This window comes from Mus caroli, unplaced genomic scaffold, assembly GCF_978045245.1.
Source record: "Mus caroli unplaced genomic scaffold, Mus_caroli_1 scaffold_13, whole genome shotgun sequence".
NCBI lineage: Eukaryota > Metazoa > Chordata > Mammalia > Rodentia > Muridae > Mus > Mus caroli.
Window position 1 is genome coordinate 60761205 of NW_028227268.1, and position 21841 is coordinate 60783045.

At 42.0% G+C, this 21841-nt stretch overlaps 1 protein-coding gene and 1 pseudogene across 8 annotated transcripts in view; one reads left to right on the forward strand and one right to left on the reverse strand.

Moving 5' to 3' along the window:
* Positions 1-21841, reverse strand: part of Ttc19 (tetratricopeptide repeat domain 19) — a 62014-nt gene that overhangs the window by 31887 nt on the left and 8286 nt on the right. For all 8 annotated transcript variants that reach the window (XM_085829934.1, XM_085829936.1, XM_085829933.1 and 5 more), the window contains 2 exons: positions 19692-19786; positions 2658-2809 (listed from right to left, as the gene is read on the reverse strand). In XM_085829934.1, coding sequence (XP_085686060.1) covers positions 2658-2809; positions 19692-19786 — 247 coding nt within the window. The remainder of the gene's footprint in view (positions 1-2657; positions 2810-19691; positions 19787-21841) is intronic.
* LOC110305311 (anaphase-promoting complex subunit 15 pseudogene) lies at positions 6804-7137 on the forward strand (annotated as a pseudogene).

The window sequence follows — 21841 nt, forward strand, 5'->3', positions numbered from 1 at the left end:
GGGCTAATATCCACTTATCAGTGAGTGCATATCATGTGTGTTCTTTTGTGATTGGGTTACCTCACTCAGGATGATATCCTCCAGATCCAACCATTTGCCTAAGAATTTCATAAATTCATTGTTTTTAATAGCTGAGTAGTGCGCCACTGTATAAATGTATATTTTCTGTATCCATTCCTCTGTTGAGGAACATCTGGGTTCTTTCCAGATTCTGGGTATTATAAATAAGGCTGCAATGAACATAGTAGAGCATGTGCTCTCATTACAAGTTGGAACATCTTCTGGGTATATGCCCAGGAGAGGTATTGCTGGATCTTCCGGTAGTACTATGTCCAATTTTCTGAGGAACCGCTAGACCAGAGTGGTTGTACCAGCTTGCAATCCCACCAGCAAAGGAGGATTTGTTCTTCTTTCTCCACATTCTTGCCAGCATCTGTTGTCACCTGAATTTTGATCTTAGCCATTCTGACTGGTGTGAGGTAGAATCTCAGGGTTGTTTTCATTTGCATTTCCCTGATGATTAAGGATGTTGAACATTTTTTCAGGTGCTTCTCAGCCATTCGGTATTCCTCAGTTGAGAATTCTTTGTTTAGCTCTGTACCCCATTTTTTTAATGGGGTTGTCTGATTTTTTGGAGTCCAGCTTCTTGAGTTCTTTATACATATTAGATATTAGTCCCCTATCTGATTTAGGATTGGTAAAGATCCTTTCCCAATCTGTTGGTGGCCCTTTTGTCTTGTTGACAGTGTCCTTTGCCTTACAGAAACTTTGTAATTTTATGAGGTCCCATGTGTCAATTCTTGATCTTACAGCACAAGCCATTGCTGTCCTGTTCAGGAATTTTTCCCCTGTGCCCATATCTTCGAGGCTTTTCCCCACTTTCTCCTCTATAAGTTTTAGTGTCTCTGGTTTTTGTGGAGTTCCTTGATCTACTTAGACTTGCGCTTTCTACAAGGAGATAAGAATGGATCAATTTGCATTCTTCTACAAGATAACCGACAGCTGAGCCAGTACCATTTGTTGAAAATGCTGTCTTTTTTCCACTGGATGGTTTTAGCTCCTTTGTCACAGATCAAGTGACCATAGGTGTGTGGGTTCATTTCTGGTTCTTCAATTCTATTCCATTGATCTACCTGTCTGTCGCTGTACCAGTACCATGCAGTTTTTATCACAGTCGCTCTGTAGTACATACAGCTTTAGGTCAGGCATGATTCCACCAGAGGTTCTTTTATTGTTGAGAATAGTTTTTGCTATCCTAGGTTTTTTGTTATTCCAGATGAATTTGCAAATTGCCCTTTCTAACTCGGTGAAGATTGAGTTGGAATTTTGATGGGGATTGCATTGATCTGTAGATTGCTTTCGGCAAAATAACCATTTTTACTATATTAATTCTGCCAATCCATGAGCATGGGAGATCTTTCTTCTGAGATCTTCAATTTCTTTCTTCATAGACTTCAAGTTCTTATCATACAGATCTTTCACTTCCTTAGTTAGAGTCACACCAAGGTATTTTATATTATTTGTGACTATTGTGAAGGGTGCTGTTTCCCTAATTTCTTTTTCAGTGTGTTTATCCTTTGTGTAGAGAAAGGCCATTGATTTAATTTTATATACAGCTACTGCACTGAAGCTGTTTATCACATTTAGGAGTTCTCTGGTTGAATTTTTAGGGTCTCTTATATATACTATCATATCATCTGCAAATAGTGATATTTTGACTTCTTCCTTTCCAATTTGTATCCCCTTGATCTCCTTTTGTTGACTAATTGCTCTGGCTAGGACTTCAAGTACTATATTGAATAGGTAGGGAGAAAGTGGGCAGCCTTGTCTAGTCCCTGATTTTAGTGGGACTACTTCAAGTTTCTCTCCATTTAGTTTAATGTTGGCTACTGGTCTGCTATATATTGCTTTTAATAGTGTATTTATAAGTTATGGCCACAGCTCAGTGGTAGAGCCCTTGCCTTGAATTTATGAGGCCCTAGTTTTAATCCCTAGTCCTGCCCCATCTCCCTGCCCCCGTCCCAAATTCAAAATCTCTACTTCCTCACCTCCTAGTTACACAGGAGAAAAAGATACTTAGATATGAACTAAAGAGTTACTTGCAAGGTTCTGATTGGTATGGAAGAAGCCCCTGGGTCCCCAGCTCCAGGAGGAAAAAAAAAAGATTCTAAGGATCTACAAACCACTGTAAACATGAGTCTACATATTCTGAAGCTCTGAGTACAGTCCCTGGGTTAAAAGTCTGCCTTGTACAAAGACTACTGTATAAACCATGACTCAGAAAAGGGCCTATGCAGAGCCAGTGACTTAGTCAGCAATCTCAAACCCTTCCTGAAACAAGTAGTTGGGAGTAGTGAAAGCTGGTGGAAAAAATGAACAGACCGGGGAGTGACAGGATTCCATACATCTGGATATCAACCTGCATTCCTTATGACATTTCACAATGGCTAACCACGTCTTGCCACACACATAACTGATACTAGTCACTGAATATAGAACTTTACCAACGCCATGCAAGCTGAAATACACCCCCAGCCCTTTGGCATGGGAGCTCACCAACTTTGCCCGGCACCTTTGAACCTGTGACCTTATGACCCTTTACAGAGTACCTGTGCCACCGGGCAGGCCTGGCTTACATACACTGTTTCATCTCTTACCTGTGGGTGTCTTTCTCCTTGTATTTCTTGACAAATCTGCAGGGCTTTTTCATACATCCTTTGTGCCTGTGATAGCTGCTTGGAGAATAGCAGGTAGCGTGCACAAGAGTCTAAGCACATACCAAGGAGGAGGTAAGTATTGGCTGTTTCTTCTAAAAAGAAAAATGAAAGCGTTGCAAGGATGTAATAGAAGTTATATACAAAGGTCAAAAAGGAAGCCACTGTACTTCATCTTTGTGGTTACCAGGCTTCACTGAATGCTTCAGATCACTTAAACTCTTAACCACAAGAAACTGTTCAGGTGGATAGACAACCAATTAAATGACAAAAGTGACAAACAGCTGCCTGAAATCATGGACCTCCCCCCTCCTTTTGAATAAATTAGAGTCAATATTGAATATCTTAAAATTGGGAACTAGTATTCATAAAAGATGATTAAGATAAACCCGAAGTAGAATGAGCCAACCGCAAAAAATCTGAGGGCCAACGGATGTTACTTTAGGGTTTAAGAAAAAAAAAATGCAGTAAGAAACCAAGAAAACTCAAAATTCTGTAATGGAAAGAACATGGTCCAATTTTCAAAGACTAAGGGCTAGGACAGTGTGGCACTGACAGAACTGACTAGACTTCACACAGCTGATGCCACATGAAGAGCGGGAGACTGCAGATCCAGACATCAGCGTCCACTATCAGCTAGCTACTACTAGACCTGCAGACACGGCCCAAATAATGTAGGAAAAGTGATGGGTGGGAACAAGTCAATGTTCACAAAGAACTAGAGACAGGATTCTGGGTGCTTTGTTTTGTTTTCTATAGCCTAAGCTGGCTTCAAACTTCTATCAGTCCCCCTGCCTCAGCTTATTATTAGGTAATTTTCATTAAGTAAACTATCACACACCGCTTTGAAGATGACCAGTTAAATTCACCAGAGCTATCACTCACTCCTTCTCCATCCTTTAAGGTTTCCAGAAAACTCTCAAACGTTATAAAAATGTTTGGAACTATTTGTTACTAAGTAACACCATGAGCAGTCACTGAAGAAACAGTTCAAGTAAAAGAATACACTTGTGGTAGATAAGTATAGGAGTCTGAACATTATCAGATTAGGAAAGTTAGAAAAATATGAAGTTTAAAACAGAGAAATCTAAAAATAATTTGCCTTTGCTTAATCAAAGGCCAATAACAATGTTGAGGGCCGGGGCTCATTTTGTAGGATGCTTACCTATCTTTCATGAGGCCCTGGGTTTGACCACAGCATAGCACTGCCCAGGTTTCATAGCATACACCAAGAATCCCAGCATTTGGAAGTAGAGGTGAGAGGATAAGGAGAGTTCCCCCTCAGCTACACAGTGAGTACAGCAAGGGACTCAAGTCTTTTCAGAAATCAAAGTTGGGAGTGGTTTAGAGAGATGGCCCAGTAGCTAAGAGTGTACACTTGACAGGCATGAAGACTGGCATTCAGATCCCAGAACCCATGTGAAAAACACCTCCTATGTCCACCCTCACTACCCTTCCTTCCTTGAGAAAGGCCTATGGCTTGCAATCCTCCAGCACTCAACCTCTTGGGTCCTACCATGGCCCACTTAATTGTCTTTAAATGGTTCTGTATTTTCTAAATGGTCTTTTAAAATCATTCAACTATAAAATGCATTCATCAATATAACTTAAAAAGACAGAGGGCTAGGCATTGACTAGCATATGTAAGTCCCTGGGTCCAAAACCAAACAAGCAGACAACAAAGGACAAACGACAAGCAATTCTAGGGTACAGTTACTACTGCTACATGTAAAGGAGAGGAAGCAATTAATGAGGTACAACTCTAATAATATTTTCTAAAAAATACTTTAAAAATATAATTTAAATTCATCACACATTCTGACTACAAAAACATTTGGTTCCCAGCAGCCACTCCGGGCACTTACTCCAGGTCCAGGTGATCTAACACCCTCTTCTGGAATCTTGAAGGCACCTGCACTCACACGCACATATCTACACACAGAATATTTTATATGTGTATGCATACATACATACACAACATACACATAACTATGTATGTGTTACATATACATATATACATACATATAACTAAAAATAAATCAGAGCTAGAGATACGGCTCAATGGTTTAAAATGCCTGCTGCTCTTAACATGGTAGCATGTAACAAGCCAGAACTCCCAATTCTTCTGGCCTCTCCAGACATAAGGCACACAAACTGCACACTTACTTAAATGCAGGCAAAATAGTCATTCATTCACATAAGTATTTTTAAATGAATACATTTTTAAAAATAATAAACAGTTTTTCAATTGTGACTGAGGGACAAATAAAAAAGCACTGTGCCTGGGCATGGGCACACACCCCTTTAATCCCAGCACTCAGGAGGCAGAGGCAGAAGAGTCTCTGTGAGTTTGAAGCCAGCATAGTCTACATAGTGAGTTCCAGGACAGTCTGAGCTACACAGAGAAACCCTGCCTCAAAAAAAGAAAGAAAGAAACCATAAAAGAACTTCCAGAATGAAGTATGAAAAGGCTTCTTTGCCTGCTGTCAAGAGAACTTCACACAGGATATAAAAGTGGACTTAAAGTTTTTTCTATTACATTAATTTATAAGGTGGCATATAGTGAAAATGTTGGTTTCTTAAAAAAACCAATTATGTGAATATATTTTTGTTTTGATCTCGGGTGTGAGATATGGGGCTGCTTCAGTTTTTCCACAGCCCTTAACTGTGACTGTCCTATGCTTTAGGGAGGCTTGAGTTTTGCAATTTAATTCTGGGAACTCTGGAGAAGGCCTGGGGTGGCTACTGTCCCCACTGCTGTTGTGTTTGCTATTGCTGGTTTGCTAGATTGCTAGTTGGAGATATCCTGATGATGGAGCCTGGATGTGCCCCAAGGAACCTGATGACCCTAGTCAGCCGGAAGTAGTCTAGAGAGGTCTTTGCCTCCTTTCTCCTCTTACCTTCTTTCTCTCCAACCTAGTGTTGGGAGGTTAGAAGAAATTGGGGTGGAATAAGGGTTGGAAGGGTGGTAGATGGAAGAACTAATAAGAAATCCAGAAAAGTACACCCACAGGGCATGTGTTTGTAACGGCAGCAGCCGTGTGGGTTATTGGGAATTCATGGGAGTTGCTGTTCTCCTTTCACACTCTGAGTTCCAGGAGTTAAGCCAAGTCTTCAAGCTTGCTAGTACTGCCTTTACCTGCTGAGTCATTTCACTAACCAAGGGGACTTCTTTTATTAAGAAAAAAAAAAAAAGATTATTTTTATTTTATTTATGTATATGGGTGTTTTGCCTGTACATATATGTCTGTGATCACATGTGTACCTGGTGCCTCTAGAGGTCAGAAGAGAACATCAGGTCCCCTGGAGCTGAGTTATAGACAATTCTGAGCCACCATGTGGGTGCTGGGAAAGGAACCCAGGTCCTCGGGAAAAGCAGTCAGTGCTCTTAACCACCGAGTCAACTCTCCAGCACCGAGGAAACGGTTCTTTGAAATGCAGATACTGCTTGCTAACATTAGACAAGAAGACAAATCAGACAGCCTAATAAAAAACTGAGTAAGAAGTCCATACCAAGCTGGGCGGTGGTGGCGCACGCCTTTAATCCCAGCACTTGGGAGGCAGAGGCAGGTGGATTTCTGAGTTCGAGGCCAGCCTGGACTACAGAGTGATTTCCAGGACAGCCAGGGCTACACAGAGAAACCCTGTCTCGAAAAACCAAAAAAAAAAAAAAAAAAAAAAAGAAGTCCATACCATTTGTAAGAGCCCCGAGGGACATCGGAACCCACTTCTCCAAACTTTAATTATATCTTCCATATATTATTTCTAATCACAGTAAAAACATACACTACTTAAAACCAGTATATGAAGAAACCGAAATTCATTACTGACGCCTATACTCAAAATCTAAGCCAAGGGAATTCTCAAATCTGCAGAGAATAACCAGGCATTATTTTGCAGGGTACAAGAACAGTAGATTTACTACATTAGTGTAGAAGAGCGGTTCACAGGACGGAGTCTGAGGAAGTGCTGCAGCAACAGTACATATCTATAAAGTAGGTATAGAAGTTCCACTAATAAAAGCTGATCTCTAAAAAAATCTGAGCAGAAGCACTTCCGGGTTGCCACCGGCTGCTGGCTTTTGGTGCGATGAGGAAACTGAGGCCCAGAGAGGTTAAGTGTATTGGCCAAAATCAAACAGCCTAGTAGCTGTTTGATTAAGAGCCATGTCCCCCTTGTTCCCTTCACTCCTCCCTTGTGTGACTAAGGCACTATGATTTAATCTGGACCAACCCTGTGTAGAGGAGACAGCTGCAGCATCAGGCCTGGTTCCAAAGCATTGAAGAGAAAGACAACAACCTGGTCCCTACTGGCAAGCCTGCCTGAGAGGAATGACTATAATGATTCACTTGATGATGGAGAGGTTAATGAGGTGGACATGGAAGGCATCAAACAGGATCAGACCAGTGAGTGGATGATCTAGATGAACAAGCCAAGGTGGCCTCAGAGTGATTCCAGACCACCCCAACCTATTTTGCATCCACAGCCTCAGCCCCTCCCTCACTGTAGACCCAGCTTGTGGTTGTAGTTCCTAAAGCTTTTCCTTAGGCACTTTCTCAGCTGCTGCAAGGACAAAGTCTCCTTGGGCCCTTCCAGGCCATCAGTCTTCCCTTGAAGCCCAAGAGCCTGAGGTCATCCCACCTTCCTGGCTGGCATTTCACTCCTTGGTTGCCAGGCATGGTCCTTTCTAACCCCCTTTAATAAAGACACAGGACTGATGCTTTTAAAAAGAAAGGAAAGGAAAGGAAAGGAAAGGAAAGGAAAGGAAAGGAAAGGAAAGGAAAGGAAAGGAGGAGAGAAGAGAAGAGAAGAGAAGAGAAGAGAAGAGAAGAGAAGAGAAGAGAAGAGAAGAGAAGAGAAGAGAAGAGAAGAGAAAAAGGAAGGGAGGGAGGGAGGAAGGAAGAAATTAAAGTCTAAGCACAGCAGCCTCTCCCCAGCACCACCCCTAGAAACACAAGGTTGTCTACAAAACCAAAAGTATCTCTGGCTACCTGGAACATTCTGGAATTTCTGCTATACTAAACTTTCCTTAGTCAACTGATGTCATATTCAGCACTTTCCAGAACACAGTAATAGAGGAGAGAAGCAGAATCTAATCTAAGGCATTTACTTCCAAGAATATGACTGATAACTGGGAATCTTTCTGCTGGGCATAGCTGAGTTCTCAAGGGCCACAAGGTAAAAATTAGCTAAAAACCCCAAATGGAATGTGTATAAGCCCAGCTTCTGCTGCCTCTGTAAATGGTCTGAGTGCCTGTGAATCCAGAAATTAAGGCCTTCAACTTGTGCAAAATGGAGAGCCAGATCTGAAGTCCTCCCATCATATGCCACATATTCCATTTATACAATGCAAGGATGTACAGAGCACTGTCAACTGTAGACATCACAACATACTAGACATTTACCATGTCTTTCCTCCATTGGAGGTCACGTAACTACAGCTCAGTGCCTCACAAAGGGGCTGGCTCTCATTTCTTCAGTGATTTGTTCAATGAGTAAACAAATGAAAAGAAACAGGGGACTGAAATGAATATGAAAGAAGATATAATGAAGTGTCAATTGTAACTACAGAATTTTAAAACATTAACATCACTCTAAAAATGCACTGAAAGAGAGGCAGGAGAGAAAGCCAGAAGCCAAACTTAGGCTGCCCGGCTGCTATGCAGAACCATCAAGGAAACCCCACGGCAGCTGGCAGAGTCAGTGCCTGTTATACAACAGAACCAGGTAAGAGTAACACATTATTTTGATCGTGAGCCACCAAGATGATCCCTTTGAGTAAAAAGACTATCAAATACCCAAAATAACAGCTAAAGTATGTTAGGGGTCACCACAATACTGGGAACTATATTAGAGGGTTGCAGCATTAGGAAGGTTGAGAACCACTCTTAAGTGGTCAGGCTTGACTCTTTACACCATAAGAAACATTAAGAAAGCATTATAACCCTCATTAGTAACACTGTGACTTTGCTGCCCTTTTCAAAAAGAGAAAACCATGTGGTCCTTTTGTATGGCTTATTTAGAAACTTATGTAAATCTTTTTAATAAAACATTTTACTGTTCTAAAATAAACTAAACTAGGTAAATTATTTAGAGGAAAGTATCTCTCTGAGTTTAATACAGTAAATGGTTTTATTAAAGAAGACACAAAGCTCCAAACTACAAAGGAAAATATCCAATGATTCTATTAATACTCACAATAACCCACCAAAATATAAGAAAACTCAAAATCGTAACACTCACAAACCATTAAGAAAAATATCTCTAGCCAGCAGGATGACCCAATGGTTTAAGTGCTTGTGCACAAGTCTGATACTATGAGTGTGATTCCCCAGAACCCACAAACCATGAATGTAGTGGTGCATACTCAACACTGGCTTATGTGCCTGCTTCGCAGGCAGCCCATCTCCTGCCACAGTGCATTCTAGAGGCCAGAAGTCACATCGGCCTAAGGAGAAGAAAACAAAAGAACAACAACAAAACTGCCCGGCAAGGGTTCTCGAGTCTGTTCAGTATATCTCCAGTGCTATGTCTGTTCCACATACTTGCTCAAGCAAGATGGGAGGTGGAGACAGGAGACTGCCAGAAGCTCTTGGGCAAGTTAGTCTAGAAGATACAAAGCAGCAGACATAAGAGAGACCCTGCCTCAGTGCAGTAGAAGAGAAAAATCCGGAAAGCTGTCCTTTGAACCTCCACAGCTGCTCTGTGGCACACACAAGTAACAGTTTGAAAATTCTGACAGGCAGGCAAGCAGGATGGATGGATGGATGGCTGAAATCAATGGTTCTCAGCCTGTGCATTCCAACCCCCTTGCAGGTCACATGTCAGATATCTAGTGTATCAGATACTTACATTACAACTCATAACAGTAGCAAAATTACACATGAAGTAGCAATGGAAATGATTGTGTGGCTGGGGTCACAGGGTCACAGCATCAGGAGGGCTGGGAGGCACTGATTTAAACACTAAGCAAACGGGCTGGAGTGAAGCATGTGCTTGGCAAATATGTGAGCAGCACTAACAAACAGTACTATATACAATGGAAGGCGCTAAAGAGGAGGTAAGCATAATAAACACACAACTGAGAAAAAACTACAGACAATTCTCCCCAACAACCAATATACAAAATTATTATAGTTCACTAATAAGCAGACACACATACTGAAGCCATAATGAAATTCCTTCTCCTAGCTCCCAAATATTAAAACAATCTTAAGTCTAAGAGGAACAGGGGCAGAGAATCAGCACTGATTAAACCCTTGGGTATACAATTTAGTAATATTTAGTATATACACCCCAGAAGAAAGGTGAGTATCCCTGGGGGAACCCTACATATGTGCAGGCAGTTCTAAAGACGTTCAATAAGAAGTACTTTTTGTAGTGAAACACATACAAAATCCTCTATGTCCAGTAATAGAACTGTGGGTACCATGGAGGACCATGCTACAGAAGTAGTCAGAGCTGCCAGAGCCTGCACTCCCCAGTAAAAAGTGGCCTCATCCCTCACTTCACCCATAGTCACGTGACAATCCAAAGAAGTCACCCTTCTAGACAGATACAACTCAGCAGATACACTGTTCAGCAAGCAAAAGGTCCCCCAAGCTAAGAACACAGCTCTCTTCCCATTTCAGCAGAGATAAATCTCCACAATGAAATGTTCCGCAGAAAAAGCAAATCCCAGGAAGTAACTGTACAATATGTCACTCGTATAAAGCTAAAACATATTAGTCCTTCTGTGTATTGCTTACTGATATATATACATAGCAAGCAGGTAAGTGACTAATTCAGGACAGTAATAAGAACTGAGCAGGCTTTACAAGAACACCACAAACAAAAAGTCCCTAAAGCTCCTAGGTAAAAGCGTGACAAGGTGGGAGAAAGGTAAAAAAGTGATTGTCAAAGATGTCACATTTTACTTTAATACTCAGCAAAGAATGAGTGAGATATAGAAACTAAAGTATATGAGAAGTAGCTAGAAACACCCTGTTTTTCTGGTGAAGGGATTATTTACAACAAAGAGTCCTGGAACTCTGAGGTGGTTATCAGAAATATGGATAGGCAGTGGCTGGGCTTGGTGGAGTAGGAGTTAAGGAACTCACAAAAAAAAATTTTTTTTTTTAAATCACATATAATAAATTACTAGACAAAATGAGTCAGGGAAGAAGAAACGTGGGCAACACTCATTATAAACAGCCAGACTTAAGAAACATTCCAAACATTCCACCTAATACCTAGTATACATGAGGCCCAAGGTTCGATCCTGATACTTAGAGAGAAATCCTGAATATTGCATTCGCCAGGACAAACCTCATGGGAAGGCCTGAGTGTGCACAGCATCCTGTCTCTGTCTCACAACAATACACTTGAGATCAACAACAGAAAGAAACCTGGAAATTAATCACACTCCTAAGTGTTTTAAGTTACCAAGTATAAGAAATGTTAGAGAATACTTTGAAATAAACAAAAATGAAAATATACCAATATTTATGAGATGTAGGTAAGTTAGAAAACTCTTATTTATTTACACTGTCACTGTCTTCAGACACACCAGAAGAGGACATCCGATCCCATTACAGATGGTTGTGAGCCACCATGTGGTTGCTGGGAATTGAACTCAGGACCTCTGGGTGAGCTGTCATTGCTCTTAACTGCTGAGCTATCTCTCCAGCCCAGAAAGGAAAACTCTTAAATCAGTAACCTAAATTCTCATGTAAGCTAGATAAAGAGCAAAATAAGTCCCAGATGGGGACAATTATGATAACAGAGATTTAAAAAGAAAAAGTGAGTCAGGCAGTGGTGGCACACACCTTTAATCCTAGCACTTGGGAGGCAGAGGCAGGCGGATTTCTGAGTTCGAGGCCAGCCTGGTCTACAGAGTGAGTTCCAGGACAGCCAAGGCTACACAGAGAAACCCTGTCTTGAAAAACCAAGAAAAAAAAAAAGTGAGACACAAAACAAAATATAGGGGGAAAAAAAAATCAATAGCGCACAGGCTCCCAACTTAGTCAGCTAGCGCATGCAGTCTGATCTATGGGGTCAGTTGTTATTCTTAGATTACTGGTGGGAAACCAAGAATAAAGATGTTAAGATACCTGCCCAAGTAAAAGATGCTTAAAACCCAGGCTCCAAGTTTTAAACACTCTTGAAAACTAATACTATACCCCTAAATAGATTAACTCTTCACAAGTATTTTGGCTTAAAATATGAAAACAAATGAAACTCTGAAGGGAAGGGGAAGGAAGGAGTCAACATGAAAAATCTTATGTAACTTTCTTCTGGGTAGGTTAGATTTCAAATTCATTCACTCAGATTTCATTCATTGTCTTACTAATGTTCCATGTGCTTGGTATTTCTGAGTTAAATAAGAAAACAGAAGGGGCTGGAGAAATGGCTCATAGGTTAAGAGCAGGTGTTGCTCAGGCGTTCCGAACGGTCAGTTCCCAGCACCCACAATGGGCAGTTCAAAACTTGTAACTCTAGTTCCAGGATCCCTGATACCCTGGGACTCTACATCCACCCACCACACACATCTGGTACACACTCACAGTCACACACATAAATAAGACATAAAATAGCCTTTAGAAAGGAAAAGGGGGCTGGCTAACAAGGTCACCCGGTGAGTAAGACACTTGTTGCTAAGTGTGAAGACCAGACTTTGATCACAGAGACGCACAGAATGGAGTGGTCACTCACTCCCACAAGTTATCCTCTGACCTCCACATGGTCCCCATGACATATATGCACCAACACAGAAAATAAAAATGGATAAAAAGGAAATGGAAGAAATTTAAATATGTGAGTAAGAAAAAAAATTGCCAAAATATTCAAGTACCTGATCATTCTAATGCACAAACTATGGAAACCATGTCAGGACAATCCTACCGTGACCACACAAGTGCTGCATACAGTGGCATTAAGCACTGTCCAGCAGCAGGCTAAACGCTAACATACTAAACATTAACTTCCAACCAAGCCTACTTCTCTCTAGATACAGAGGAAATCTAGTTTTCAGTTTGGTACCAAATCATATAGAAGATTTCCCTAAAATCATTATTTAATGTTGGCAGCCAATGAACTAAATTAAAAAAAGAAAAAGAAAAAAAGAAAGAGGCAGACACACGGTTGTCTGAAAGCAAATGTTTTTATTCTCCACTCCGTAACTGTAACCCTGGAACGCCATCCACATCAACTGAAAAGCCAACAGCTGAATGAAGTGGTTCACTGGCTCAAACTACCCTGCTGGTGGCCTGCCACACCCCTCAGTGGAAGGCCCAGGAGTTCACATTTCTTTACTAGCAGGCTCCTGGCTGTCATGACAAAGTCACTCAGTGGGAATGGATACTAACCGAGGCCAGCCAACCAGAGCTATCACATTTCTCTTGCCAAGGGCTGACGGGATCAAGAATCTCACAAACACATGAGGAAGACCCATGTGAGGAGATAGCGAGAACGAAACCCCATCTCAGGAAAACCCAGCCCTACTTGGAGACTGCCTCATCTATGGCCCTCAAGGCACAACTTTACAAGTTTGCTCAAAAAATGAGCTGCCCCAAATCTCCACATCAGGACTCTTTTGGGGCCTGCAAAGACAGCTGAAAGGGTAAAAGAACTTGTACAATAACCAGGCAACCTGAGTGTAATTCCTGGAACTTGGGTAAAGGTATAAAGAGAAAGCCGACCCCAGGACATTCTCCAGCCCCTACAGCAACTGTGTCTCTATGTTGAGCCATCCATCACACCGTCCCCAGCATTCCTAAACCAAACCCATTTTATCTTTCTAAAAGGCTCCAATTTTGCCTTAAAAAACAGAGAGAAATGATAAGACATGTGATCCAGTTCCAGTCAATGAGAAGGACAGATCTACATGCAGACCTTCAGGAAAGACTGCCTAACACTTTTCTTGTGGATATGGCCACTTTGGGATGAGGTTCCTGGAAACTGCTTCCCAGCTATAAGAGGACCACAAGACAGCCAAAACAGTGAGGCGACAAAACAGGTGAGACTTCAGTGAGCCTCCCACCCAGTACTCAGGTCAGCAGGCTCTGAAACTGTCCTAACTTTAACTCGGTTGATATTCCCTAACAAGGTCTATGATAAACATATGCTGATTTATTCAGATGATAATTTCCCCAAATACATGGAGGGGGGGTTGGGGGAGGAGACGGGGACTGACAAGGTAACTCCATTCAACTCACACGAACTCAGGGGATTTCTATAAAAGCAGTGTGCACTGCTACCACACATTTATACTCAGTATAATTTAACAATGTTGACTGTTACAACTCATCCAACAAATAGAAAATTCTGAAGAAAACTGTTCTTAATGGTAATTACCTGTAAGAAACCAGTGGTCAACTTTCCAAGTAAATTCTAGATAAGCTAAAAAGCTAAACACTAAAAACACTAAAAATGTTTAGATAGTTAAAACAGGAAGAAGAAATGAAAAGAAATGCAGAAAAGCGAGTGCCTGACTTGAATGTTGAAATATTTCTCAGGGCCTGTGCCTCACTTTCTGCTATTCAAATCTAAAAACAATGCCCAGCATAGGACAACTACTCAAATTTATTAAAAATTAATAAAAGTTGGGGTGGACAGGTGATTCAACAGTTAAGAGCACTTGCTTCTTTTACAGAGTTATAGTGTTTGATTCCCAACATCCAACAGGTTCCAAAGCTGTCCTCCAGCCTCCACAGGAACCTGCACTCAGGAGTTTTATACACACGCATAGACACAAGTAAAAAAGAAAATGAAAACTTAATAAAAGCAAATGAAATATACATTATCATGCACATCATAAAAATACCTTAAAATGAACACAGACTATATGATTCATCTATTCACACTTAATAAAATCTTGGGACTCTGAGGCCAGCTGGCCTAGTGTGTGTGGCAGCAAGAAGAGACACTATTTGTCTAAACTGACACCCAAGGTTGTCTGTCCTCTGACCTCCAAACACACACCACAGTACTCACTACCACGCCAAGAAAAGCACAAACAAATGATATTCGCACTTCATACAACACGTATAGCCTCTCAATGAAGCTGCTGGCAGGGTTATAGAAGTCAATCAACATGCTTCAAGGAGAGGGATCACACAGCCTTATGACAATAATAAAAACTAATAATCAACATCTTCTGAGCTGCTACTATGTACTGGTCACTATTCTAACGCTTTATATACACTGACTCATCGAATTCTAAAGTGCCAAAGAGAATACTGCTCTTAATCTCCTACTAGAGATCAACAGATGAACTAATCTGACCAAATTAGCTACAACTCTATGCCTGCCTGCTGCCATGCTCCAAGCCATGATGGCCATGGACTCTAACCCACTGAAACCCTAAGCACCCCCAAAACTCTTTTTTTCTACAAATTGTCTTTGCCATGGTGCCTTATCACAGCAACAGAAGAGTGAGAACAAGCCCATATGTGGTCCACTGACCTTTCAGGCACACTGTGGCACACATGAGTGCCTGGGCACGTACACACATACATAAATATATGAATATAATAAAAGTATTTCAAAATAAATTCTAAAAGCAACAAGAAAGCAAATTAACTCCAAAGGAAATAAAATGCTGAAAAAATTGGAAATAAAATTATGCAATCATGTTACTTGGCTCAGCAAGTAATGTTATTTATATGTTCATATGTAGACAGAATTAAAAAACTATAATCTTAACTCTTCAATAAGTCAGTAGCTTCCAAAAATTAAAGTTAGGAAATGGTAATTTTATGTTTTTAAGAAAAATGTAAGAATCAACAAGCACCTCTCATATACCAGAGGACTTGAGCTCAATTCCAGAGTCCACGTCTGAAACTGCCAGGGCTGTGGAGCACGCAAGTGAGAGGCAGAAAGAGGCGAGTCCCCAGGGATGCCGGCCAGCCAGCAGAGCCACACAGGCAAGCACCATAAGAAGGATATCAACAAGGAGGATACCAAGGTTGACTTCTGGTTTCCACTCACAGGTACTCACACCTACGTAAGCACACGTGTGTGTGCACACACATTCAGAAGTGCCAGAAAAAATTAGTTTAGTTGAACACAGATGAGGTAAGGTATGGCAAGGGAATGCTATTTTAAAGTAAGTCTTATAATACATTTGACTTTTAATGTTGCAATGTGAGCTGTAGAAATTAAATTGGAAGAAAAATATGTATTCATAATAAAAATAAAACATGCAGAAAACCACAAATGAACTATAAATTTATAAATCTTAAACAACCAGAGAAAATATGTCTACATTTTTAAGTCATTCAGCCTTTGGTCATTATATTCTAGAAAATTAAGTTCTTCTAAACTACATATGCTACTTTGTAATTGAATTATATGTTTGCACCTGGCCAGAGGTCAACACTGGGTGTTGGTCCTTACATGTTGTTCTCCTTGAGTTTTGAAACAAGGTCTCTTATTGGCCTGAAGCTCATGGGACCATGCTAGGCTGACTGGCCAGTGAGTCCTTACCACCCAAGTGCTGTTGTTACCAGAATGGCAGCACACCCAGCTTTTTGACATGGGTGCCAGGGATAGAACTTGAGTTCTCTCATTTGCATCTCCCCAACCCTCATTATGTTATGATGACCTCCTCAGTAATTACATATATATCATGGGAGACAAAGTTCCCTAGACCATTCTTAGTGTCCTTTTCACTAATGTCCTCTTGGTACAGGGCTAGTCATACAGAAAACACACAAGTTTGTTTTCATTATGTGCCAAGTATATGTTCTGAGAATGGTATGCCTGCACATAAAGGTCGTATCAGCCTTAGTGTTGTTCCTCACTGGGGTCTAGGATGCCAGGCAGGCTAGGCTGCATGGCCAGGATCCCCAGGGAGCCTGTGTCTGCGCTCAGCATAAAATTTTAAGCAGCCATCACAATGCCTGTCTTTTTTTCACAAGTTCTGGGACTTAATGTGTGCATGGTGAGCACTTTATGGGCTATCTCTTCAGCTTTCCCTTTCTTTGCTAAGACAGAGTCTCACTCTGTACCCAAGCTGTTCTCAAACTCATAGCAATACTCTTGCTTCAGCTTCCCAAATGCTGAAAATAGAGGCATGAGACGTTACGCCTGATGTGCTAGAATCTGATGCCAGAATTAAATCCCATTTTTAAAAAATCAGGTATGGTGGCATATGCTTGTAATGCCAGCACTGGAGAAGCAGTGACAGGTAGATCACTAAGGCTTCATGGCCAGCTGGCCTGTCCTACTTGGCAAGTTCTAGGCCAGTGAGTTAACCTGTCTCCCCAAAACAGAATGGACAACGTCTGAGGAACAAAACCCAAGCCTGTCCTTCCGTAGGAGCGTGTGCTGACAGAGTGTGCATGCACACACACACACACACACACACACACACACACACACACACACTAGCTTCCATACACACCAAGAATTCTCTTGCCAAAAAAAAAAAGGAAGAAACATATCTTCATAATATATTATTAAAAGTCAGGTTACAACAGAAAGTAAACAGCTGCTATTTCTTAGCAATAGGATTATCTTTCTTCAAAACGCCTTCCAGAATTTTCTTTAGAAAATTAGTAACTATTTTTGGAGTTGGAAAAAGTGTTATCCTCTTAATAAAATAGTAACAAGGGGTTAAAAATGCTGCTCATTTGGTAAAGTGCTTTTCTATCCCTGAGTTGTACCCACAGCACAATACAGAGCAGGTCTGGTATAATCCTAGCACTCAGCAGGTAGAGGCAGGATGCTGACAAGTACATAGTCATCCTCAACTCCATAGTAAGTCTGAGGCCAGCCTGGAGACAGAGTGAGTGAGACAGAGACCAGCACAGATAGATAAGTCAAGGGAAACTCACTACGGCTCACACTAATCAAGAGGCTTAGGCAGGAGTGCCTTAAGCTTGATGCCAGTCTGGCCTATAACAGCAAATATCCCATCAGAGAGAGGGGGCACAGGGAGAGAACAGAAAGACAGAGCATGGAGGGAAGCAGGAAAAAACTCTAGTAATGTCTCAATGCACAATGGCAAGAATTTGGATGGTGAATGACTCACATACTGTGGCTGGACCTCATATTTTCTCTAGGTTTCTTCATGCTCCTCTGTACTGCTCTTTGCAAATTTGTTCTTTCAGTCATTACTGAGGCCATGTTGGGGGCTAGGCTCTCTTCCAGGCACTAAGGATTTAATACAATATACAGTGTCTTAATTGTTCTTTAGTAGGGAAGACAAATACTAAAAACAGTTGACAAAAAAGTACTTCTCTTGGTAATACAGAAACAAGCACACAGCACTCTTTCTTCTACTTCAAGGATGGTAAAGAAGAATCAGAGGATAAAGAGGCCGAGCGACTCCAAGACGGGTGGGATGCCTGTTGGGAGAGGCCTCAGGAGGACACCAACAAACCTGAAGGAAGTGAGGCCGTGCTGAGAACCATCCAGGGAGAAGACACAGGGATAAAAAGGCCTTGAGATGGTGTGGGCTCAAGAGGGGAAAGAAGTGAGAGAGAGGATAGCGATGCCACAGATGCAGGAGGAAGCCAGGTCCTTGTCAGGAGTATGAACATCAAAGGTAATACAGAAGCAATGAGGTCTAGAAGGTTAGTTTGCCTGCTGCATGGTAACAGATTCACTGAGGAGGGAAAGGAAAGGAAGCAGGAAAAACTGAGATCACCATCCAGGCAAAAAAAAAAGATGCTATCTAATGTGAATGTATTTTCATAGTTGATCCAATTTAACGTGTTGGTACACCAGTGTAAGGAGGAAATCAGAGAGAATTCCTAGGTTCTCTGACAAGTCATGGGGTGAATGCTGGCATCACTAACCTAGAGCTGAGCAGTGAAGAAACTTCTGAGTGGAAGAAATCAAGAGACAAATAATGGACATGTCTAATGTTAGATAACCACTAAACAGTCTAGGCAAATAGACTTTGGGGCCAGCTAGGATGTCTAAATATAATAGCTAAATGTTATGGGACTGCACGGCATTTCCTAGGGATGAGCCAGAGGGAAAAGTGAAGCAGGTGAGGATACCTCTGAGGTGAGCCACCATCGGGAAATAGGCAATAGAAGGGGAAAGGTTAATAGACACCCAAGAAACCAAGAGTCACGGTTTCCTGTGGGAGACAGTGATCACATGACCGACGCAACTAATGAGTAAGGCGGTCAAGGGCTGGACGTGCTGACACTGACAAGGAGAAGAAATCTATGTTCAAGAGGACATCAGAGGACGTCAGGACACAGACATCTCTTCCACGGTGCCTGGCTTTAGGGATGAGAACTTGCCCATGGCTCCCTAGCATCTTGCTACCTCGTGGCATAGAGTCAGTGTGTAACAAGTCCCTCAATGAATATGAAATCTGAAAATTGTTAGGACTTCAAATCAAGTAAGAAACCCAAACAAAAGCCCGGCTTTCACAGGGTGGGGACAATGTTATCTCAGAATTAGAGACTGGCCTGTCTACAGAGCAAGTTTCAGGCCAGCCAGGACTGCATGACACCCTGCCTCAAATAGGGGAGGGGAGAGGAAGAAACCCAAATACAGAGCTTAAACACTCCCACCCGCCGCGCTCCAAGCCTGATGAAGCCAGCCTGGGAGCAGCACTTCCTCCTCTTCCTTCCCCCCGCAGAACACCTACCTTCCTCTCCTCCTCTCTAATCCAGGGACTGGTGCCTGGCTGGCAAGTGCTCTCCCATTCAGCTCTACTTTAGTAAGTGACTGAACAAAAAGGAAAGACTTCCCTTCATAGCTGTCAATTTCCCAAAGATTATAAATGTAGCACAAGTTAGCAGAGAAATTTTGAACCTGTCACCTATGGAGCTTAAAAATAATTCAAAACAGTGCTCAAGCCATTTAAACAAGATACCCTGTTTCAAACCCACGGTATTAGGATAGCCAGTGACTCCCCACAATGGACAATTTGCCCTCCCCCAATATAGGCTCTTTCCCTTAATAAACATCCAGCAATGGAAACATTTGTGGAGAAAACCCAATGTCTAAAAAAGTCAAGTTTCCTACCTGACATAATATCTTCTGCTAATTCCTTTTCTCTTTCAATTTTCCCCTCTAGAGTTGAAATGCAGAATTCATAGCCAGCAAGGGCAAATTCCTGTCTGGAAACAAGTGTCAGTAGTCAATCAGCTCTGCTCGCCTGTGACTCCTTTTCCCATTACAGCTCTGCTCTGAGCACTATCAACAGGGGGAAGTCTGTTCCTTTTGCTGCCAATCTGCACTTCTCTAGAGTTTGTCTTAAAGTCATCGATTTAAGGGAAATTAATGGATGGTGCCAACAGTCTCATGACTGTATAGCCACTAGTCTTTCTGTGTCTTCACATGGCAACCCTGCCCTCGAGGCTCAGGCTCCTGGACCTGAGGTCCCAACTGTTATCATCATCATGCTCTTCTGGGAAACTCTGGGGCTTCACAAGTTCTCCCAAGCTGTTTTAATTTTTATTCCCCCCCTCCCCCGGAAATCAAAATACCAGCTATAGCATAGGAAAGCCTGACAAACATGCTAGACCCTGAGACAAGCTGAGAAGATACATGGACACCCAGACTGACGCTGGATAGCTTCAAAAGACATGCAGAGGAACAAGGAGAAACTCCTTCTGTAACTCCAGTTCCTGCTTTTCATATAGGTTCTACATTCTTGGCACAACTGACACTATAAAGCTCATGCCCTCTTCTCTACTGCGTTGCCAGAATGGATGTGATGACCCACTGTTCTACTTCATCCTCAGAACAAAGCATCTTCTTCCTTCTCCAGGTCCAAACCTCGGTAGAAGAGACACCTCTAGCTGCATGGCAAGGGAAGCTGCCAACAAGATAACTCTGTCAGAGTAAAATGCCTACAAACAGCTCCCTGTGTTAACATTTTTCCTCCAGTACCAGGGCCTCAAACATGCTAGTAAGAGCTCTCAGTCAGCATCTCTAAGCCTTATAGCCTGGCAATGTGTTCTCTTATCGCATACTTCCCTTAATAAGACATGAAAAGAGTAGAGTAACTTAGGTAATAATTACTAATGGGTTCTATAAAAGCTTGTGGCTGTGAATGTCTTCTCAGCACCTATTTGCTTTGAGCTTCTGCTTGTCAGAGCCTTGAGACATCGTTAACATTTAGTCCTGTATGACACTAGAGTGTCCCCAGCTGCAATGTTCTCTGGCATCAGCCAAACTTGAAGTTCAAGATCTAAACTGAGAGCTATGTTGTGTTGTGTGTCTGTAATACAGGTTAACCTAGGTTAGAAAGAGAGTTCTATCTCAAAAAGGAGACGACACGAAGTCAAGAGACCCACAGAAGCCCCAGCCTTTTTTTTTTTTTTTTTTTCCAAGACAGGGTTTCTCTGTATAGCCCTGGTTGTCCTGGAACTCACTTTGTAGACCATGCTGGCCTCGAACTCAGAAATCCGCCTGCCTGTGCCTCCCGAGTGCTGGGATTAAAGATGTGCACCACAACCGCCCTCGCCCTAGCCTATCTAGTGCCAATCAAAATGCAGGGAACTAAGTAGGTGGTGAAGAAAATAGTGTGTTGTTGACTAGAACAGGGGCCAGGGCTGGGATCTCCTAGCCTCAAAGTGCAACTTTTCTGAATAGCACCCAGCTTAGTGTCATCCAATCTCTGGCATTAACTTCTGCAGCAGCTAAAAATCTAAAGGAAAACATTCTTACATCTCTCCCTAAACCCACTGCCAAAACAGAACTCTCCAGAGACATTCCCAGTTTAAATACCACGTGTTCCCCCTTTCAATTCTACCTAGAGACAAAAAAGGAATGGACAGCCATGCCACTTGGGACAGCGCCTTCAGACTAGCTTTGCAGGCAAACATGTGGAGCCTTTTCTTGACTGATGACCGATACAGATGGTGCCTGCATCAGGTGGCTGTGTGGAGCCAGCCAGTAAGCAGTGTTCCTTCATGGCTTCTGCTCTAGTTCCTGCCTCCAGGTTCCTGTCATGACTCCAGTCAGTGCTGTTCTATGACTTAAAGTTGTAAAATAAGCCCTTTCCTCCCCAAGTTACTTTTGGGAATGGTGTTTTACTACTGCAAAAGAAACCCTAAGACCTGACCTGACCATGTGTTGAGGGCAATCGCAGAAGGACATGTGAACTCTAGGCTGGGAAAGCCATTCAGTGCTCAGGGCTTAATGGGATGTTGTTGATGAGAAGACAG